Genomic DNA, 18,768 nt, shown 5'->3' with positions numbered 1-18,768 from the left:
TGCTCTGTATCAGAGAATCCGATAAGAGAATGTCAGGCCAACAGTCTGTGAGCTGAAGCTAAAGCGCAGCTGGGTCATGCAGCAAGACAATGATCCAAAACACACAATCAAGTCTACATGAAAATGGCTAAAAAGCAACACATTTGAAGTTTTGGAATGGCCTAGTCCTAATCCCAATTGAGATGTTGTGGCAGGACTTGAAATGAGCAGTTAATGCTTGAAAACCCACAAATGTCGCTGAGTTTAAGCAGTTCTGCATGGAAGAGTGGGCCAAAATTCCTCCACAGTGACATGAGAGACTGATCAATAACTACAGGAAGCGTTTGGTTGGAGTCATTGCAGCTAAAGGAGGCACAACTAGTTATTGAGTATAAGGGGGCAATTACTTTTTCACACAGGGGCATTGGGTGTTGCATAACTTTGTTTATTAAATAAATTAAATAAGTATGTCATTGTGTTATTTGTTTACTCAGGTTCCCTTTATCCAATATTAACTTTTGATTTGATAACATTCAGTATCAAAAATATGCAAAAGTAGAGAACATTTGAAAGGGGGATAATACCTTTTCACAGCCCTCTATCCATTTTATTTTGGAAAAAAACATTTGGGATGTTAAATGTTTTCAGTGTTAACTTAAACAACTAAAACCAGATAAAGTATGTAGAAAAGATAAATGGACCGATATATTTTTAAATAAGATCTGAGAACTAACAATCATTAAAATAAAAGCTGAAGTCAGGGAAAATAAACAAAATTGCATTTAGAAGTTATTTTGTCATGGCATGGGGCCCCAATGGATTTCGTTATCTTTGAGACACTCCGATAGCATTGCAGTAAACTAGCTTTCCACCCACAAATGCTATCAGCCCCTGGCATTAAATGTAAAATTTGCTTTGAAACTGCACATTTTCCTCTCAGCCTGATGGAAAACGGTAAAAATTGTAGGAAATTTGCATTAAAACTGCAAATTCTCTCAGCCCCATGGCAAGATGTGTAGAATTGCAGAAAATGTGCTTTAAAACCGCAAAACTATCACTGCGTCCAACAGGAGGACCTCAAAAGAATTTGGTCGGCCACGGCCACCACCTAAGCCCCATTTGGATCCAGAAACGGCCCGGACACCATATCATACTAATTTGAGTGTCCCAGATTTACGTCCACCCCTTCGAGGTTGCAGCAAGAGTTGGTCCAAGTGGCTGCAGAGCACGATTCCATATAAACACTGTTCCATTGTTGGACCTCTGCACTTGTCGAGTCGTTGACCAAAAACAATTAACTGATAATGAAATGGTACATATGCAGAAATACACTTCCATTGGAGCTGCTGTCTATTAGGAATCAATACTTCTGGATTTGTAGGATATGTTTGTTCTTTTATCAAAAATTACCAAAAGGGTGACATGTGAAAGTGATGTTTCGAACATGTTACTCAGTCTGACACAATAACAACATGACTCACAGGAGTTTCATCACTTTATTAAATGAGCTCATTTCATACAGACAAAAACAGACAGTTGGGTTCTCTCCCTCCTTCCCAAAAGCACACCAGGTCTCCTGACCAGGAAGATACAATAGAAACAGGATTGGAATGAAAAATTACCGCTAACAATTTTACTCACAGAACATTAAAAAGTGACCTCACTTGGTTTGCTATACACAGAACAGGGTACTTCTAGTATAATTGGCTAGTAGCCTGATCCTGCTGAGTTATGAAACCAGCAAACAGGCATGTACATCAGCACACAGAACAGGAGGGGGTTGATAACTGGTTCGTACTGCAGTCGCTGCATTTTGTCCATGGCTGACATTTTGAAAGCGGCAAAAGTCAGAATTGTCCGTGATGGGCGTAGGCATTGTCAAGGGAGGGAGGCTGGCTGCACCATCCGACCCCGTGTCGCCATCAAGGCCCTCAGGTTTACCCTACACATTCAGCGGGTATTATTATTTTTTAATATTATGGCTTCTCTGCAGCACAACATGACAATTTCAAACAATTTAAATCTCTTACATTGGGCGCCCATTGTAATGAATGGGTACAGGGGCAGTGCATTGGCCAAATGTTTGTCTGGTAAACTCAAACAGCCCACAATCACATTTCCCTGTCAAAAGGTCAGTACGTAGATGACTTAAGGTAAAAAATAAAATATATAAAAAAGACCAGGGAAATGTATTCGTTGGAATCGTACCACAGATATAGTCTGATCAAATCTGGATATATCCAACCAAACATTTTCAGTCCAACTTTCCAAACATACCAATGTCGTGGGTTCCAAGTAGAGTACATGTATTCTGGAACATTCTACATAATGCCCACAAAACAGTCGGTGCCTCAACCTCTCCCTACACGAGAACACCAAGTGAGGTAATAAATAAAGCGGCGAGATACAGTACCATCACACGTTACGGGTGCGCACAACCAGAGAGAGACGGAGAGAGAGACATCAACAAACAGGGAGGGAAAATGTGGTCTTTTTGTGTGTGGGGTGGGGGGTATTTACATCTTGAAATCAGGGCATTGAAACTAATGTACTTAGACTTTTGAATGGGACTGAAACTGGTCCGTGACGACTTCAACAGGTAACGGAAAATAAAACACTGTAATAAAAACAATGAGGGGAAATTTAAAAAGTTGGTGATATTTACAGGGCGAAAAAAAAACGGAATCCAAACCAATATGCTCCATTTCACGCAAATCAATTGGGATTCCGGGCTAGGAAGAAGATGGCTTCAGAGAGATAAAAGGAGGAAGAATGTGTTCTTTAAATCAACGTCAGACCATATGAGGGTTGTTTCTACAAGTGGGTGGTAGAGGTGGTACAATAATCAGAACACGCTTGTACTAGAAAGCTTTCAAGTGGTCAGTACTGAGAACTGATCTAAACCTACAACACTGGCTTTTTAAAACGGTGCAGATTGGATCGGAGTACGATTATTCACATGAACAACAACACATTATCACACACAACAACAACAAAAAACTCAGCCATTCCCTCACCCGCTTCAATTTCTCACTCATTCTCATTCACTCCCACAAGCACAAGACTGTAGGGCTACTGTGAACTCACTATGGGCCACACTACACCAGTAACAGAGTACGCGTCTTCACACACACACACACACACACACACACACACACACACGACCTCGACTCCATTTGAGAATGAACAGAACGGAACTGGAATCATGGTCTGTTTCCAGTTCCTGGAGTCGGCTACTCCATGTAGGATACATTTATGTCCACATGGCTGAACTCATCGTTGATAATCCCTTTGTCCTCTACAATCTAGATGGGTGTGACACTGACAAAGATTCTTACAAGTGTGCTGACAGCACGGCGTGTATACACTTTCAAAAAAAAAAAAAAAAAAAAAGGTCCCTCTTACAAATCATGAGTTCTGGAGAGTTCATGCTATGAATGCATGAGTGCCAAATTAGCCAGAACCAGATTTTGAAATCAAACATGTAACCTCACCATACAAGATTTTTATGGTATGCCATATATTGAAACCAATAGGAAGGTGACATTTCACTACCACAGCAGCAGTCTTAACCATCTATAGGACCTTCATTCCTGTATTTGATTTGTCTTCCCATGGACAGTAAAGGGAGGCTCAGTTTCGGACTGTCTGAGAGATGCTGCTACACAGATGTGAGTCCTGGACGTCTCAGTCTTCACACGAACACCACCAGCCTCACCATCTGTCAAACCCTTTTCTTCAGATCCTCAACACACACACACACCGGAAATTTGCTAGCAAGTATGGCTACCAATTATAAACTTGAACCCCCCCTTTCCATGTAAAAGTTCACAGTGCCGTCAAAGCAAATAAAACATTTAAATACATTTACAATTAAAAGAAAAAAAGCAGCTGTCATTTCATATTTTTTAATATAATTTTATAAAAAGTATTAAAACAAACACAGCCTCTTCCTCCCTCCATCTGGCAACCTGTTACCGGGAAACACCTCGATTAGCTTCTAGAGACAAACTCCTGTAGACTTTGTGTGTGGTTGTGGCAGAACTCTTCATGAAGTCTTCAGTCAAATAAATACACATTAGAATCAAAAGACAAAAAAAACCTTGATTAAAAAAAAAATATATAAAAAATATTATAGAGAGAGGACCTGCCCCACCTACTGAACCTTCGAATGCCACCCTCAATAGCAGGAACATGAGTGTTATAAACAGCCAGAGAGAAAGAGAGAGCTGGGCCAAAGGAGATGCAGCCAGGGAGTGGAATAATACTTAAGGTGTCGTCAGTACATGAGAAAGTGTGTGTGTGTGTGTGAGAGTGTCGAAATCTGCCTATAGTGCTGATCTAGTTTCAATTGAATGTAACAAAACTACCTTGTCAGCTAATGATACCCTCTAACGCTATAAATGGTTTGTTCAATGTATGTACAGTACAAAAAGGTATGTTTGTAACCAATGGGGAGAAAGAACAAGCAGCGAAGTAGAAAGAAGCAGTATAGTGTGTGTGTGTGTGTGTGTGTGTGTGTGTGTGTGTGTGTGTGTGTGTGTGTGTGTGTGTGTGTGTGTGTGTGTGTGCGCGTATGTGTGTATGGCAGACAAACAGAGGGTTTTGCAGGGATGTTTCAGGTGCTGTTGTTGAGTGATCCGGGTACTGAGCTGTGCTGAGAGGAGCCATCTAACGCAGAGCCATCTACTGAAGGATAGAGGACAGAGAGGAACAGAGGGATGGAAGTGGTAGAGAAGAGGACAGATAGTGTTAGATATTTTGAATGGGTATAACACATTGATTTTGCTAGTCAAGAATAAAACGGTAAACATATGCAAATACGCAGCTAAATTGTACTAAGACCTCCACTAAAACATTTTCTAGATTTCCAGTTAGAGGACCTCCTTAAGACTACAAAACATTTACAATGCACAAAGGTGTGGTTACTAAAACATAAAGAGACAGACATGTGTGGTTCTCAGGCTAGTGCCCCTTTGGCTGGCTGCTGTCTTATACAGAAAGGTTACAATGACCCGAAACATGGACAAAGAATATTTAAAGCAATAATGGAAGAGACATTATTTTTGCCATTTGTAAGAGCAGTCATCTTACTATCCATTTCCCTCATTTCATGTGGATTTAGCCTAGAACTCCACCGAACCTAGAATGTCTGCAAGACAATTACTACTCCATGACACTAGCTGCAGATATGGGAATGAATGATTGACAGCTACTCTATCCACTGTGTGGCACTGAAGTGACATGGGTAGCCAATTACTATGTTTGGAATTGGGGATTGGGGGGGGTCGTACCAGATGAACTGGTCTGTGCGCGGGCATGAGGAGGAATTAGGGTGGAGTTCAGTTGGGGCTGGATTGACAGCTCTGGAAGGATAGGAGAGAAAAAGAAAGTTGGAAAAAGCATTAGATTTATAAGAAAGTGCTGGTACAAGACTGTGGCAAGGTCATAGTGTTTGAAATGGGGTAAAAGTCTTACAATTTTAAACACCCCAACATATACAACATTACACATGGAAAACAAACTAATATATTCAAAACTTCCTATTGTAGATATCCTAAAAGGACGTGCAGAATATATGCATGGGTCACAAAACAAAGTTGGGGTCAGGTCCATCTCAATTCTTGAATGGGAGTTTCAATTGATTCCCTGAATTTGAATTGAATCAACCCCTTTTGGGTAACAAAAAGGTCAGGGGTCAGCATGGTGTACAGACCGGTGGTGCTGAAGTTGAAGAGCAGGGGCAGCTGTCGGCCGCTAGGCAGCCGGGCGTTGGGCTGGCGCAGCTCGTCGAAGAAGGCGTGAGCGCAGGCCTCCAGGGGCGAAAAGCGGGTGACCGGGGTGTACTCCAGCAGGCGCGAGCACAGGGCGACGGCCTCCGGAGGGGAGCGCGGCTTAAACACCTGCGAGAGGAGGTACAAGTACACACAGCATGAAACAGTTCCAGAAAAAAATTAAAGACATTACTTGAAAGACAAAAACATAACCAGGTTGACATAACTATTTATTTATTTAAATAAATAAACCATTTACCTTTGTCCAGGGATGTGCTTTGATTTGGGGGAATTTGAACTCTGTGTAGTTGGGGTTCATTTCTCGGATCTGTTCCCGTGTCGGAGTTCCCAAAACCTGAGTGGCAGACATACAAGTACACAGTTAGTAGCGTACAATGGTTGTCATTTTGAATCTCTCCACGTCACTGATTATTAGAAACTGGGTGGTTCGAGCCCTGAATGCTGATTGGCTGACAGCCGTGGGGCTGTTCTTAAACACGATGCAACGCGTGCCTTATTGCTTAATTAGATCACTGATTATTACTCCCCTAGCTTTCCCCCACCACTTCTCATAAGTCAAATGTCCTCCTAACGTTGGTATGCAATCAGAATGGCAGGCATTTTGTGTCTGCAGTGTAAACCACACACAAACCCATATTCCTCCTATTTACTCACCTTGATGATCTCCACTAGCTGGTCCACTCCGCTGTCCCCGGGGAAGATGGGCTGTCCCAGTAGCAGTTCGGCCAGCACGCAGCCCGCCGACCAGATGTCGATGTTGGCCGTGTAGTCGGTGGCGCCGAAGATGAGCTCTGGGGCGCGGTAGTACCGCGAGCAGATGTACGACACATTGGGCTCCCCACGAATCAGCTGCTTCGCGCTGAAGGTAGGGTAAACCGCAGAGGTTGAAGGTTAGACTAATACAGTCTTCTAAGCCGAGTCTAGGTTATTCTAATACAGTCGTGTTACAATACTTCCATCTCTACCCACTGCAACAGTTGTCACTGGTAAGGTAAGCAGTAGATGCTCAGCAGTAGAGGCTAATACTGAGCCCTGCAGGTCTAACCACGTGGTACAGGATTATACCCGACTCTGGTGTCTCCATGAGACCACCTGACCGTTGACATTTGGTGGAAACTGTTATATAGTGCTTGATAAACCCGATGAATCACATGTCTCAGTGTAAATTATTTTTTCATGCTGAAGTAAATATAAATATTTATACTTATTGATTTACAATTAAGACAGTCACAGTATACTTCCTATTGAAAGCAGCCCTGTGTCTGCACGGTAACAGCAATGGCTGTATTATGGGCAAAATATACAATGAAAAAGGTGTAGTAGGAGATTGTAACTAAGGATACAACTGGATCAGTGTTACAACCCCATTCAAGGGAGGGCATAGATCCATTTTACATTGTGTCTGGTTGAGACCATTTATTCAACACATTCAGTCAGGACACATATGACCCAGGTTTACTTCAATATTTCGGTACCAGTCAGTCATATCGGTTCAATAGTATATAAAACACTGTCTAAGTGGAGGGAAATGGGAAATACCTGACCAGCTTACCTCCCAAAGTCACAGAGCTTTAGGATGGCAGTTTCAGGGTCCACCAGCAGGTTCTGGGGTTTGATGTCTCGATGGCAGACACCCTGGGAATGGATATAGGCCAGGCTGCGAAAAAGCTGGTACATGTACACCTGAGACGACACAAAATGGCCGACGTAGACCAATTAGAACCATAAACAAACCAATAAGGTGGGTTATTTTGTGTCAATGCCAAGCCTGTTTGGGAGAGTAAAAAAAGTATAGTTCATAGTTGAATGACTTATGCTAGACAATCAAAGTCTAATGAAAAGACATTGAGGCAAGCAAAAGTTGGGACAATGAAAGAGAAAGGGAGGGAGTTGACATACCTTGACATAAATGATAGGAATGATGCTTTTGGCCTTGTTGAAATGCCGGGCCACCCTGTACACGGTCTCTGGGACAAAGTCCAGCACCAGGTTGAGATACACCTCATCCTTCTGTATAGGGGGAAGATAACTGACAAATCACTATATGCCAAATGACTGCACCAGCCATAACTCGATATATATTCAAATTATTCATGTGTTTTGAAAATCCCAACTTTGTAGTGGGAAGAATGACTCATATGAAGAGGAAACAGACCCTTCAGGCCCTCCGCATTTTCATTTCTGCTTTAAGGTGTGCCAAAAACAACGGACGGCAACCTACCTTTTCACCACTAGAGTAGAAGAAGAAGCGTAGCCTCACGATATTGCAGTGGTCCAACTTTCGCATGATCTGTAGCTCTCGGTTCTGCATAGGAAAGGTATTAAACAAAAGAACAGTTCTGGAATTGAACAGTGGGAAATGTCAAAGGTTTCTAATTGCCCTGTAAGTGAATTAATCTTTACAATGCGTGGGATATGTGTTTGTTCAGTAAGGTAAAGACAAAGTGTCCATTTCGGTCACAGAAAAACGTAGGCTATAAATACAAATATTGTATTTGTGTGGAAATGTTTCTTCTAAAATTACAAAGGTGTGTCCTGTATTCAGAAAAAAAAGTAGACTACGAGACCAATCCAAAAATGGATGTTCATCTCATGACGTAAAGGATAAGACAATTTAGTGTTGCCATGATACAGTATCACGATACTACATTTTCTATGGCAAAACCCCCCAAAGCAGACTCAGAGTTATGGTCTGTTAAAAAACAGCTTTATATACTGCACCAGTCAAAAGTTTGGACACCTTCTCATTCAAGGGTTTTTCTTTATTTTTGGTCATTGTAGAATTATAGCGAAGACATCAAAACTATGAAATAACACATATGGAATCATGTAGTAACCAAAAAAACAAATCTAAATATATTTGAGATTCTTCAAAGATTCTTCAAAACCCTTTGCCTTGACGACAGCTTTGCACACTTTTGGCATTCTCTCAACCAGCTTCACATGGAACACTTTTCCAACAGTCTTGAAGGAGTTCCCACATATACTGAGCACTTGTTGACTTGACTGCTTTTCCTTCACTCTGCGGTCCAACTCATCCCAAACCATCTCAATTGGGTTGAGGTCGGGTGATTGTGGAGCCCAGGTCATCTGATGCAGCACTCCATCATTCTCCTTCTTGGTCAAATAGCCCTTCCACAGCCTGGAGGTGTGTTTTGGGTCATTGTCCTGTTGAAAAACAAATGATAGTGGGACTAAGGGCAAACCAGATGGGATGGTGTATTGCTGCAGAATACTGTGGTAGTCATGTTGGTTAAGTGTGCCTTGAATTCTAAATAAATCTCTGACAGTGTCACCAGCAAAGCACCCCCACACCATCACACCTCCTCCTCGCTTCACGATGAGAACCACACATGCGGAGATCATCCGTTCACCTACTCTGCATCTCACAAAGACACGGTGGTTGGAACCAAAAATCTCACATTTGGAGTTATCAGACCAAAGGACAGATTTCCACCAGTCTAATGTCCATTGCTTGTGTTTCTTGGCACAAGCAAGTCTCTTTTTATTGGTGTCCTTTAGTAGTTGTTTATTAGCAGCAATTCGACCATGAAGGCCTGATTCACGCAGTCTCCTCAGAACAGTTGATGTTGAGATGTGTCTGTTACTTGAACTCTGAAGCATTTATTTGGGCTGCAATTTCTGAGGCTGCTAACTCTAATGAACTTATCCTCTGCAGCAGAGGTAACTCTGGGTCTTTCCTGTGGTAGTCCTCATGAGAGCCAGTTTCATCATAGCACTTGATGGTTTTTGCGACTGCACTTGAAGAAACTTTTTAAAAATTCTTGAAATGTTCTACATTGACTGACCTTCATGTCACTGTCGTTTCGCTTTGCTTATTTGAGCTATTCTTATCATAAGAGGGCTATCTTCTGTGTACCACCCCTACCTTGTCACAGCACAACTGATTGGCTCAAACACGTTAAGGAAAGAAATTCCAGAAATTTACTTTTAACAAGGCACATCTGTTAATTGAAATGCATTTCAGGTGACTACCTCATGAAGCTGGTTGAGAGAATGCCAAGTGTGTGCAAAGCTGTCAAGGCAAAGGGTGGCTACTTTGAAGAATCAAACATATATCGGGGCAGCAGGGTAGCCTAGTGGTTAGAGCGTTGGACTAGTAACCGAAAGGTTTCAAGTTCAAATCCCCGAGCTGACAAGGTACAAATCTGTCGTTCTGCCCCTGAACACCCACTGTTCCTAGGCCGTCATTGAAAATAAGAATTTGTTAACTGACTTGCCTAGTTAAATAAATGTAAAATATATTTTGATTTGTTTAACACTTTTGGTTACTACATGATTCTATGTGTTATTTCATAGTTTTGATGTCTTCACTATTATTCTACAATGTAGAAAATAGTACAAATAAAGAAAAACCCTTGAATGAGTAGGTGTGTCCAAACTTCTGATATATACACATACACACTGACCAAAAATATAAACACAACATGTAAAAAGTGTTGGGCCAATGTTTCAGGAGCTGAAATTAAATATCCTAGAAATGTTCCAAACGTACAAAAAAAAAAAAATCTCTAAAATGTTGTGTACAAATTTGTTTATCCCTATTAGTGAGCATTTCTCCTTCACCAAGACATACAGGTGTGCCATATCAAGAAACGGATTAAACAGCATGATCATGAAGTTGTCACGACACAATGCCACAGATGTCGCAAGTTGAGGGAGCGCGTAATTGGCATGTTGACTGCATTTATGTCCACTAGAGCTGCTGCCAGAGAATGTAATGTTAATTTCTCTATCATAAGCTGCCTCCAACATCGTTCTAGAGAATTTCGCAGACCACGTGTATGACGTCGTGTGGGCGAGCGGTTTGCTGATGTCATCGTTGTAAACAGAGTGCCCCGTGGTGGCGGTAGAGTTATGGCATGGGCAGGCATATGCTACGGACAACGAACATGATTGCATTTTAATGATGGCAATTTGAATGCACAGAGATACTGTGACGAGATCCTGAGGCCCATTGTCGTGCCCATGTTTCAGCATGATAATGCAGGGCCCCATGTCGCAAGGATCTGTACACAATTCCTGGACGCTGTAAATGTCCCGGTTACCAATCTATTGCATCTTGCCTATGTCACTCGGTCATCCATATATTTATATGTACTGTTAGGTTCTAATTTTCAGACAACAAAATAAACTCTACAGACACTATAGAAGCTTAACCAAGTTTATTCTTCCCAGAGGGCCAATACAGCTGCATTCAAACAAAAACATGGTTTCACCTGTGATGGTATGCAAACCCCACTTTGATAAAGAGGAGACTCCACCCACTAAACATTGCATCATTATTGCTAGGCAGGGAGCTGAGTGATCTGGGCCTTAAAACAGCTGTGTGTATTAGGTAGTTGTTGTGGAATTGTTAGATATTACTGCACTGTCGGAACTAGAAGCACAAGCATTTCGCTACACTCACATTTACATCTGCTAACCATGTGTATATGATCAATAACATTTGATTTGAGTTCTTCCATGCCCTCATACTCACCAGACATGTCAGCCATTGAGCATGTTCGGGATGCTCTGGATCGACAGCGTGTTTCAGTTCCCGCCAATATCCAGCAACTTCGCACAACCATTGAAGAAGAGTGGGACAACATTCCACAGGCCACAATCCAAAACCTGATCAACTCTATGCGAAGGAGATGTGTCGTGCTGCACGAGGCAAATGGCGGTCACACCAGACACTGACAGATTTTTTGATCCACGCCCCTACCGTTTTTGTTATCTGTGACCAATAGATGCCTATCTGTATTCCCAGTCATGTGAAATCCATAGATCATTATATTTTTGTTCAGTACATTCGGAAAGTATTCAGAACCTTTCACTTTCCACATTGTTACGTTACAGCCTTATTCTAAAATGGATTAAATTGTTATTTTCCCCTCAATCTACACACAAAACCCCATAATGACAAAAACAGGTTTTTACTCAGTACTTTGTTGAAGCACCTTTGGGTATGACGCTACAAGCTTGACACACTGGTATTTGGGGAGTTTCTCCCATTCTTCTCTGCAGATCCTCTCAAGCTCTGTCAGGTTGGATGGGGAGCGTCGCTGCACAGCTATTTTCAGGTCTCTAGAGATGTTCGATGGGGTTCAAGTCCGGGCTCTGGCTGGGCCACTCAAGGACATTCAGAGACTTGTCCCGAAGCCACGCCTGCGTTGTCTTGGCTGTATGTTTAGGGTTGTTGTCCTGTTGGAAGGCGAACCTTCGCCCCAGTCAGACCCTGAACGCTCTGGAGCAGGTTTTCATCAAGGATCTCTCCATACTTTGCTCAGTTCATCTCGATCCTGACTCGTCTCCTAGTTCCTGCCGCTCAAAAAGACCCCCACAGTATGATGCTGCCACCACCATGCTTCACCGTTGGGATGGTGCCAGGTTTCCTCCAGACGTGACGCTTGGCATTCAGGTCAAAGAGTTCAATCAGACCAGAGAATCTTGTTTCTCATTGTCTGAGAGTCCTTTAGGTGCCTTTTGGCAAACTCCAAGCGGGCTATCATGTGCCTTTTACTGAGGAATAGCTTCCCTGGCCACTCTACCATAAAATGCCTGATTGGTGGAGTGTTGCAGACATGGTTGTCCTTCTGGAAGGTTCCCCCATCTCCACAGAGGAACTTTGGAGCTCTATCAGAGCGATCATTGGGTTCTTGGTCACCTCTCTGACCAAGGCCCTTCTCCCCCGATTGCTCAGTTTGGCCGGGCGGCCAGCCAGCTCTAAAGACTCTCGGTGGTTCCAAACTTCTTCCAGAATGATGGAGATGAGGCCACTGTGTTCTTGGGGCCCTTCAATGCTCGATAAAATCCTGCCTCGGAACTCTACAGATAAATTGTTCGACATCATGGCTTTTTGCTCTGACATGCATTGTCAACTGTGGGACCTTATATAGACAGGTGTGTGCCTTTCCAAATCTTGTCCAATCAATTGAATTTATGACAGGTGGATTCCAATCAAGTTGTAGAAACATCTCAAGCATGATCAATGGAAACAGGACACACCTGAGCTCAATTTCAAGTCTCATAGCAAATGGTCTGAATACTTATGTAAATAAGGTATTTCTGTTTTATTTTTTTTTATGTATTCTTAAAACCAGTTTTCATTTGTCATTATGGGGTATTGTGTGTAAATGGAAGAGAAAAATAAATAATTATTTTTATCTTTTTTATTTTTTAAATAAGGCTGTAACATAACAAAATGTGGAAATTCAGGTGTCTGAATACTTTCCAAATGAACTGTAAATTAAGTGCTACAGATTTGAAAATAAACAAATGTGACTCTGGGTGACAACAAGGCTGTATTTCTCCAAGAGACTGGCCGCCATACCTTGAACCTCTTATCCTGCAGCACCTTCTTTATGGCCACCATCTCCTGGCTGTCTATGAGGCGTGCCTGGTACACCACACCGAAAGAGCCATTCCCGATCACCTTGATGTCCGTGTAGGACACCTCCTGTGGGCGGTCGGGACCCTGCCCAGATGTGGCCACCACCGTAGTCACCTTCCCACTGTCCCCTGGGAAACAAGGACACAAGTCGTGTCAAAACAATTGTCCTCTTTTCAGATTTGAAATAGAGGAGATTAATTGGGTTTTGTTCAGTACGTACGAAACTGATGAAAACAGACCAAAACGGGCGTGTAGGCTTATTATCTGAACTCTAAGAAAAGCTGTTTTGCTACGGTGTGACATAATGAACATGACCATATACGGTCCATTTCTACAGTTATTAGGATTGTAGGCTTAATGTGGGTCACATTAGTGACCTATTCTAACACTGTGACGTAAACAAGGGCTCAAGTGTATTGACATTTTTGGCCTGGGGTGTGTAGTGGTTAACATCACCGGTCGTGACGGTATGGGTCGGAATGCTCTACCCACGGCTACTTTCTCACATACCCTCACTGACTTCCTTACTTCTAAACGCCCTGTCTCTTCAATAACATGTCTGAAAATGTCCTACGCTTAAAAAAATAAATAGCTGAGGCTTATGGCATTGACAGCATTTAGGTCAAATGATAACAGGCCTTTACATAGCCAAAACAGGCAGCAGGCAGAGTAAGCAATTGCTCAGCATAGAAAATAGGTCTACAGGATCATGTTAAGGAGAAAACGTTTTAAAAGTGGGTGAAATACTATCTAGACTTGTTTCAATAAATTGTTATTTGCCGTTGCAAAATTAGTTACTGAATGTCCTACTGAACTCAACCCAGGGCTCGTGTTATTAACTACATCGTGTTTGTGTAACCACTAGAGTAGCCGCCTGCCTTGTTGGAGGATGAACAGGGCTATTTTGTGCTCCTTTGAACATCATTTGACCTAAGGAACACAAGACTTGCGATCCTTCAATAGGCCCATCATCGATCTCATCTAATACAATTGGAACTCAAAGCAACAGTTACCTCCAGGCCACCTCAAACAACTGTGTGTTTGGTGGCCTGGGTCAGAGAGTTCTGAGGCAGGCCTACTTCATGTGAGATTCATTCCCTGTATGAGGACAGGACAGGGCCAGTTGGCTGGTTGAACTGGAGACATTAGCACTTTGCACGGAGAATGACCCTGCTCTAACTCTGCTCAGATCACACAGCCTCCAAAAAACAAATGATTGTGCACACACACACACATCACCATGGTGATGACATAATACACAGTGTGCTCCTGCAGAATGACATGTGAGGGTGTGGAATTGATACACCTGGACATGCAGAAATAGAGGGCATTGTTGTTTTTAAAGAAATGGTTGAATTTATGGACCTGCGAACTTGTGCCATAAATACCAGAGATCTGAGACAAAATTCGACTTTGATTAAATTAACCTAACGCAATCAACGGCTAGACCAGTAGCCTATATTCTTGCTAGTGTCAAATCCAAAACACAGAAATCTTAATGACTTGTCCCACATGAAGCATTGAAAAACCTTGACAAAAAAGGAGACCTGTCATCATTTGGAACGCCACTTTGCCATTTCAAAAGCATCAGCAAGTCCTGTTGTCCACATCTTTGCTTAGTGTTTCCCCAAGATTGACTTATACCATGAGGTTTGAGCTCCAACTTTCATCATCACATATAATACGATGTGGCTGCAGATCAGACTTGTCCCAGAACTTGTTTCCTCTGGACTAAAGATCCCAAAGCTTCTGCGCATATGTTTATTCTCTACTTTACGCACAGTCTCTGCTCTATCCGTAGAGAACAGGCTACTTTGGCAAATGGTGGTCATTTAATAAAAGATGGATAAAAGCAGAATCAATGTCTGCAAGATCACATAATGATAGTATTCTACCTAACAGAACCGAATATAATAGCATAGTATTACATTATTGTAAGACAGGCAAAATTCACTCACTGTACATCACTCAAAACAACACTGTAGGCTACTGCGAAAATAACACTATAACTCAGGTGAGATCTAAACGCATATGGACGATTCACCAGTAAAACCTGAAGAATTATCATTCACCATATTGACAGTGAGAAATATGAAGGGGACCCCAAATCTGTGCAGTAAAGACACACGTGCAGAACGTGAACTGCACATACGCTGAAGCTTCGAGACCTTTAGGTCAGGGGGAAGGAGGTCTGGGAAAAGTCAGATCCACAGCCAACAAAATGTACTCTGCACGACAAACGTTGATCATCATGGTGGATAAAGCCATCCAATTCCAATGTGCACTACAAGGCGCAAAGTGGAAACACGCTCTAAGAAAGAAAACATGTGCAAAGGAAGCATGGAAGTTGTTGATGTACTATGTAAGCAAGTATTTCAGCTTGTCATCTTTCTTCTGTATATCTACGGTACTAGCCTACTTCTTGGAGAATTACTAACTCATAATATATTATACAGCTGGCTAGTAGTTACATGTTTCACCACTTTTTATCAAATTCTGTATCACCTGTTAACAGTCAGTGTATAACTAGAGATATATTTCTAGGCTGGTTACTTATCTGGGCTACTGGATAGATACGTATCCACTATCGACCTAATTTGAACAATAGGTAAGGGTGTGCTTAACATGAATCTGTGTTGGGAAGCACAAAGCTAGTTTTCTGGCTAGCTTAGTTGTCAACCGTTATGAACAAACAATTAAGTTAGGCTACCTTGCCTATGCCTACCAAGTCTGTGACAGTTAACGTTAGCCTGTCGTTTGTAGTGTCACGTAGCTAGCTCGTTAGGTAAAGAGAATTGTTTGAACTAGCTGGCTAGTTATCACTGACTCGTTTGCTGTTATAGCATAAAAGTATGTACCTATCGTTAGCTAGCTAGCTACTGTAGCTAGGTTAGCTAACTAGATTGAATCTCCTTGTAAACTAGTTAACGTTACCACCTAGCCATCTAAAACCCATCTTAGATGCTAGTTATCCATCTGCTATAGCTGCTGATTACAAGTTAGTCAACTTGACTAGCTAGTTACAGTATGGTACCGCGAGGTCATTAATTAGCTAGCATGCTAATATACACTGAACAAAAATATAAACGCAACATGTAAAGTGTTGGTTCCATCTTTCATGAGCTGAAATAAAAGATCCCAGAAATGTTTCATACACACATTCTCAAATGTTGTGCACAACATGTGTTTACATCCCTGTTAGTGAGCATTTCTCCTTTCACCTGACCGGTGTGGCATATCATGAACCTGATTAAACAGCATGATCAGTACACAGGTGCACCTTGTGCTGGGGACAATAAAAGGCCAATGTACAGTTGTCTAAAGTTGAGAGAGTGTGCAATTGGCATGCTGACATGTCAACCAGAGATGTTGCCTGATAATCGATCTACTATAAGCAGCCTACAACTTCGTTTTAGAGAACTCGACACTATGTCCAACTAGCCTCACATCCGCAGACCACGTGTATGGCGTCGTATGGGCAAGCAGTTTGCTGATGTCAATGTTGTGAACAGAGTGCCCCATGGTGGTGGTGGGGTTATGGTATGAGCAGGCATAAACTACGGACAACGAACACAATTACATGTTATCGATGGCAATTTGAATGCACAGAAATACCGAGATCCTGAGGCCCATTTTGTTTTTAAAGGTCTGTGACCAACAGATGCAAATCTATATTCCCAGTCATGTGAAATCCATAGATTAGGGCCTATTGAATTTGTCAATTGACTGATTTCTTCAATCATATGAACTGCAGCTCAGTAAAATCTTTGAAATTGTTACATTAATATTTGTGTTTAGTATAACTAATCTAGACCTAGCAAGCTAGCTAGTTAACGCGAATTACTTGGTTTTTGGCGTGGGTTAGCAAGTTACAGTAACTAGTTTGCTAACTGACAACTCAACCGTTCAGACAACGACAGTTAATCAAGGCAGTTAACTAGCTAACTCGTTTTTTCAAACTAACGTTACAACAACAATGTTCGCCGTGGCAATCGTGCAAAATTTACCACATTCGCTACAACATTGGACACTGAACTGTAGCTACAATGTGTGTCTTTTAATCATCCACGGCAATATTTTTCAGAAAACACATAATAAACTTACTGGCCAGCTTTACATTTGAGCATCCAGACGAACTGCTCCCCGAGGCCTGCTGGACCCCGGTCTTTCCTGTGCTGCTCCCCACCGCAGCGGCTGATCCGGTGGATGCTGTAGCGGCTCCGGGATTACCTTGTGGCTCAGCAAACGAGCTAGTTCTGGGCCGCCCGCTGCCGCTCATATCTCTGTGCAAGGGTAGCGGGCGGGGGGCTAGGGATTCACACCAAGTGAGTTTAAATGTTGCCTCTTTTGACTGCAAATGCAATAATCGTTGTAAAACAGACAGAATTGTCACCGTTCGGATGAGTTCTCCCTTGCACTGTCTGTCTGAGCTCGTAGACAGTAGAAACTGACAGATTGCATTTTCTCCTGGGAAATGAAGTTCGATTTGGCTGCTACTCACGACTGTTCCATTGTCTTTGAAAATACCTATAGAACTACACTGCTAAAATAATAGTGTTGAGTTTCACCAGAGGTGGCGCTTCCGTCTGGGATTTCTTGATTTCTACCGTGACTGTAAAAAGAATGTATACACGAAAGGGAGTACAGACATGAAAACTACAAATCCCATTATGTTTTAGATAAGAGGAGAGTAACAAGTAAGAATTTCACATAAAAATAAGGGCCATTGCTTTCCGGCATCCCGACCCTAAACCCTACCCTAACCTTAACCCTTACCTAACTGTAACCATTTTTACATTTCAATGGGGTTAAAGTTAAGGTTTCAATGGGGGGTAAAGAATCAAAAATAGCAGACTTAAAAAATTATCCTTAATATTTATTTCAATAACCTTCACATGGTGGCCTCACAGCAGAGCCCTCCCACCTCTCACACCATTGTAGCAAATTCGGGGGGTTCCTGACCTGGCCTTGAACCCAGGTGTCTGGTTCAGAGGCAAGTACACAGTTCACAACAATGATGTCAGAAGTGGAAAGTGACTCAAATGTAGTGCCTGATGTCAACTAAAGGACAATGCAAATAGTGTCACCCAGGTATTGGTTTTTTAAATCAACACACTGCCCAAGATCTCTGAATGGTCTGGTACACCAATTGAAGTTTTGGATTAACGAGCATGAGATTATGAGTTCATAGCCTTGGCAGGAAGGATCTTGACATTGTAATTGCAGGTAATCCCACTTTAACATGACTGATGGACAGGTGTGAGATGTCTACTTGTGTATAGAAAATCAATCAACAAAAACTCTGAAATCTCCATCCCTAACTACAACATTTTCAGACAAGATAGAACGGCCAAAGGGGGCGGTGTTGCAATCGACTGCAGAGATAGCCTGCAGAGTTCTGTCCTACTATCCAGGTCTGTACCCAAACAATTTGAACTTCTACTTTTAAAAATCCACCTCTCTAAAAACAAGTCTCTCACCGTTGCCGCCTGCTATAGACCACCCTCTGCCCCCAGCTGTGCTCTGGACACCATATGTGAACTGATTGCCCCCCATCTATCTTCAGAGCTCGTGCTGCTAGGTGGCCTAAACTGG

The 18,768-nt window shown here is 42.2% G+C and overlaps 1 protein-coding gene across 2 annotated transcripts; it reads right to left on the bottom strand.

The window, feature by feature from the left end:
* Positions 1–1,456: 1,456 nt before the first annotated feature.
* LOC120022119 (glycogen synthase kinase-3 beta-like) lies at positions 1,457–17,647 on the bottom strand. Of its 2 annotated transcripts, none has more exons than XM_038965960.1 (10): positions 17,278–17,647; positions 13,114–13,301; positions 7,996–8,079; positions 7,674–7,784; positions 7,327–7,457; positions 6,429–6,633; positions 6,013–6,108; positions 5,696–5,882; positions 5,274–5,345; positions 1,457–4,668 (listed from the first exon to the last, which is right to left on the bottom strand). In XM_038965960.1, exons 1-10 carry the CDS (start codon positions 17,450–17,452, stop codon positions 4,598–4,600), a joined length of 1,320 nt encoding a protein of 439 aa, XP_038821888.1. In that variant the 5' UTR covers positions 17,453–17,647; the 3' UTR covers positions 1,457–4,597. The 2 variants fall into 2 exon arrangements, with proteins under 2 accessions (XP_038821888.1, XP_038821889.1); XM_038965961.1 differs by having other exon boundaries at positions 1,457–4,665.
* Positions 17,648–18,768: the final 1,121 nt, after the last annotated feature.

This window comes from Salvelinus namaycush, chromosome 27 (genome assembly GCF_016432855.1).
Source record: "Salvelinus namaycush isolate Seneca chromosome 27, SaNama_1.0, whole genome shotgun sequence".
Lineage (NCBI taxonomy): Eukaryota > Metazoa > Chordata > Actinopteri > Salmoniformes > Salmonidae > Salvelinus > Salvelinus namaycush.
This window is presented reverse-complemented; position numbering and strand designations above follow the sequence as displayed.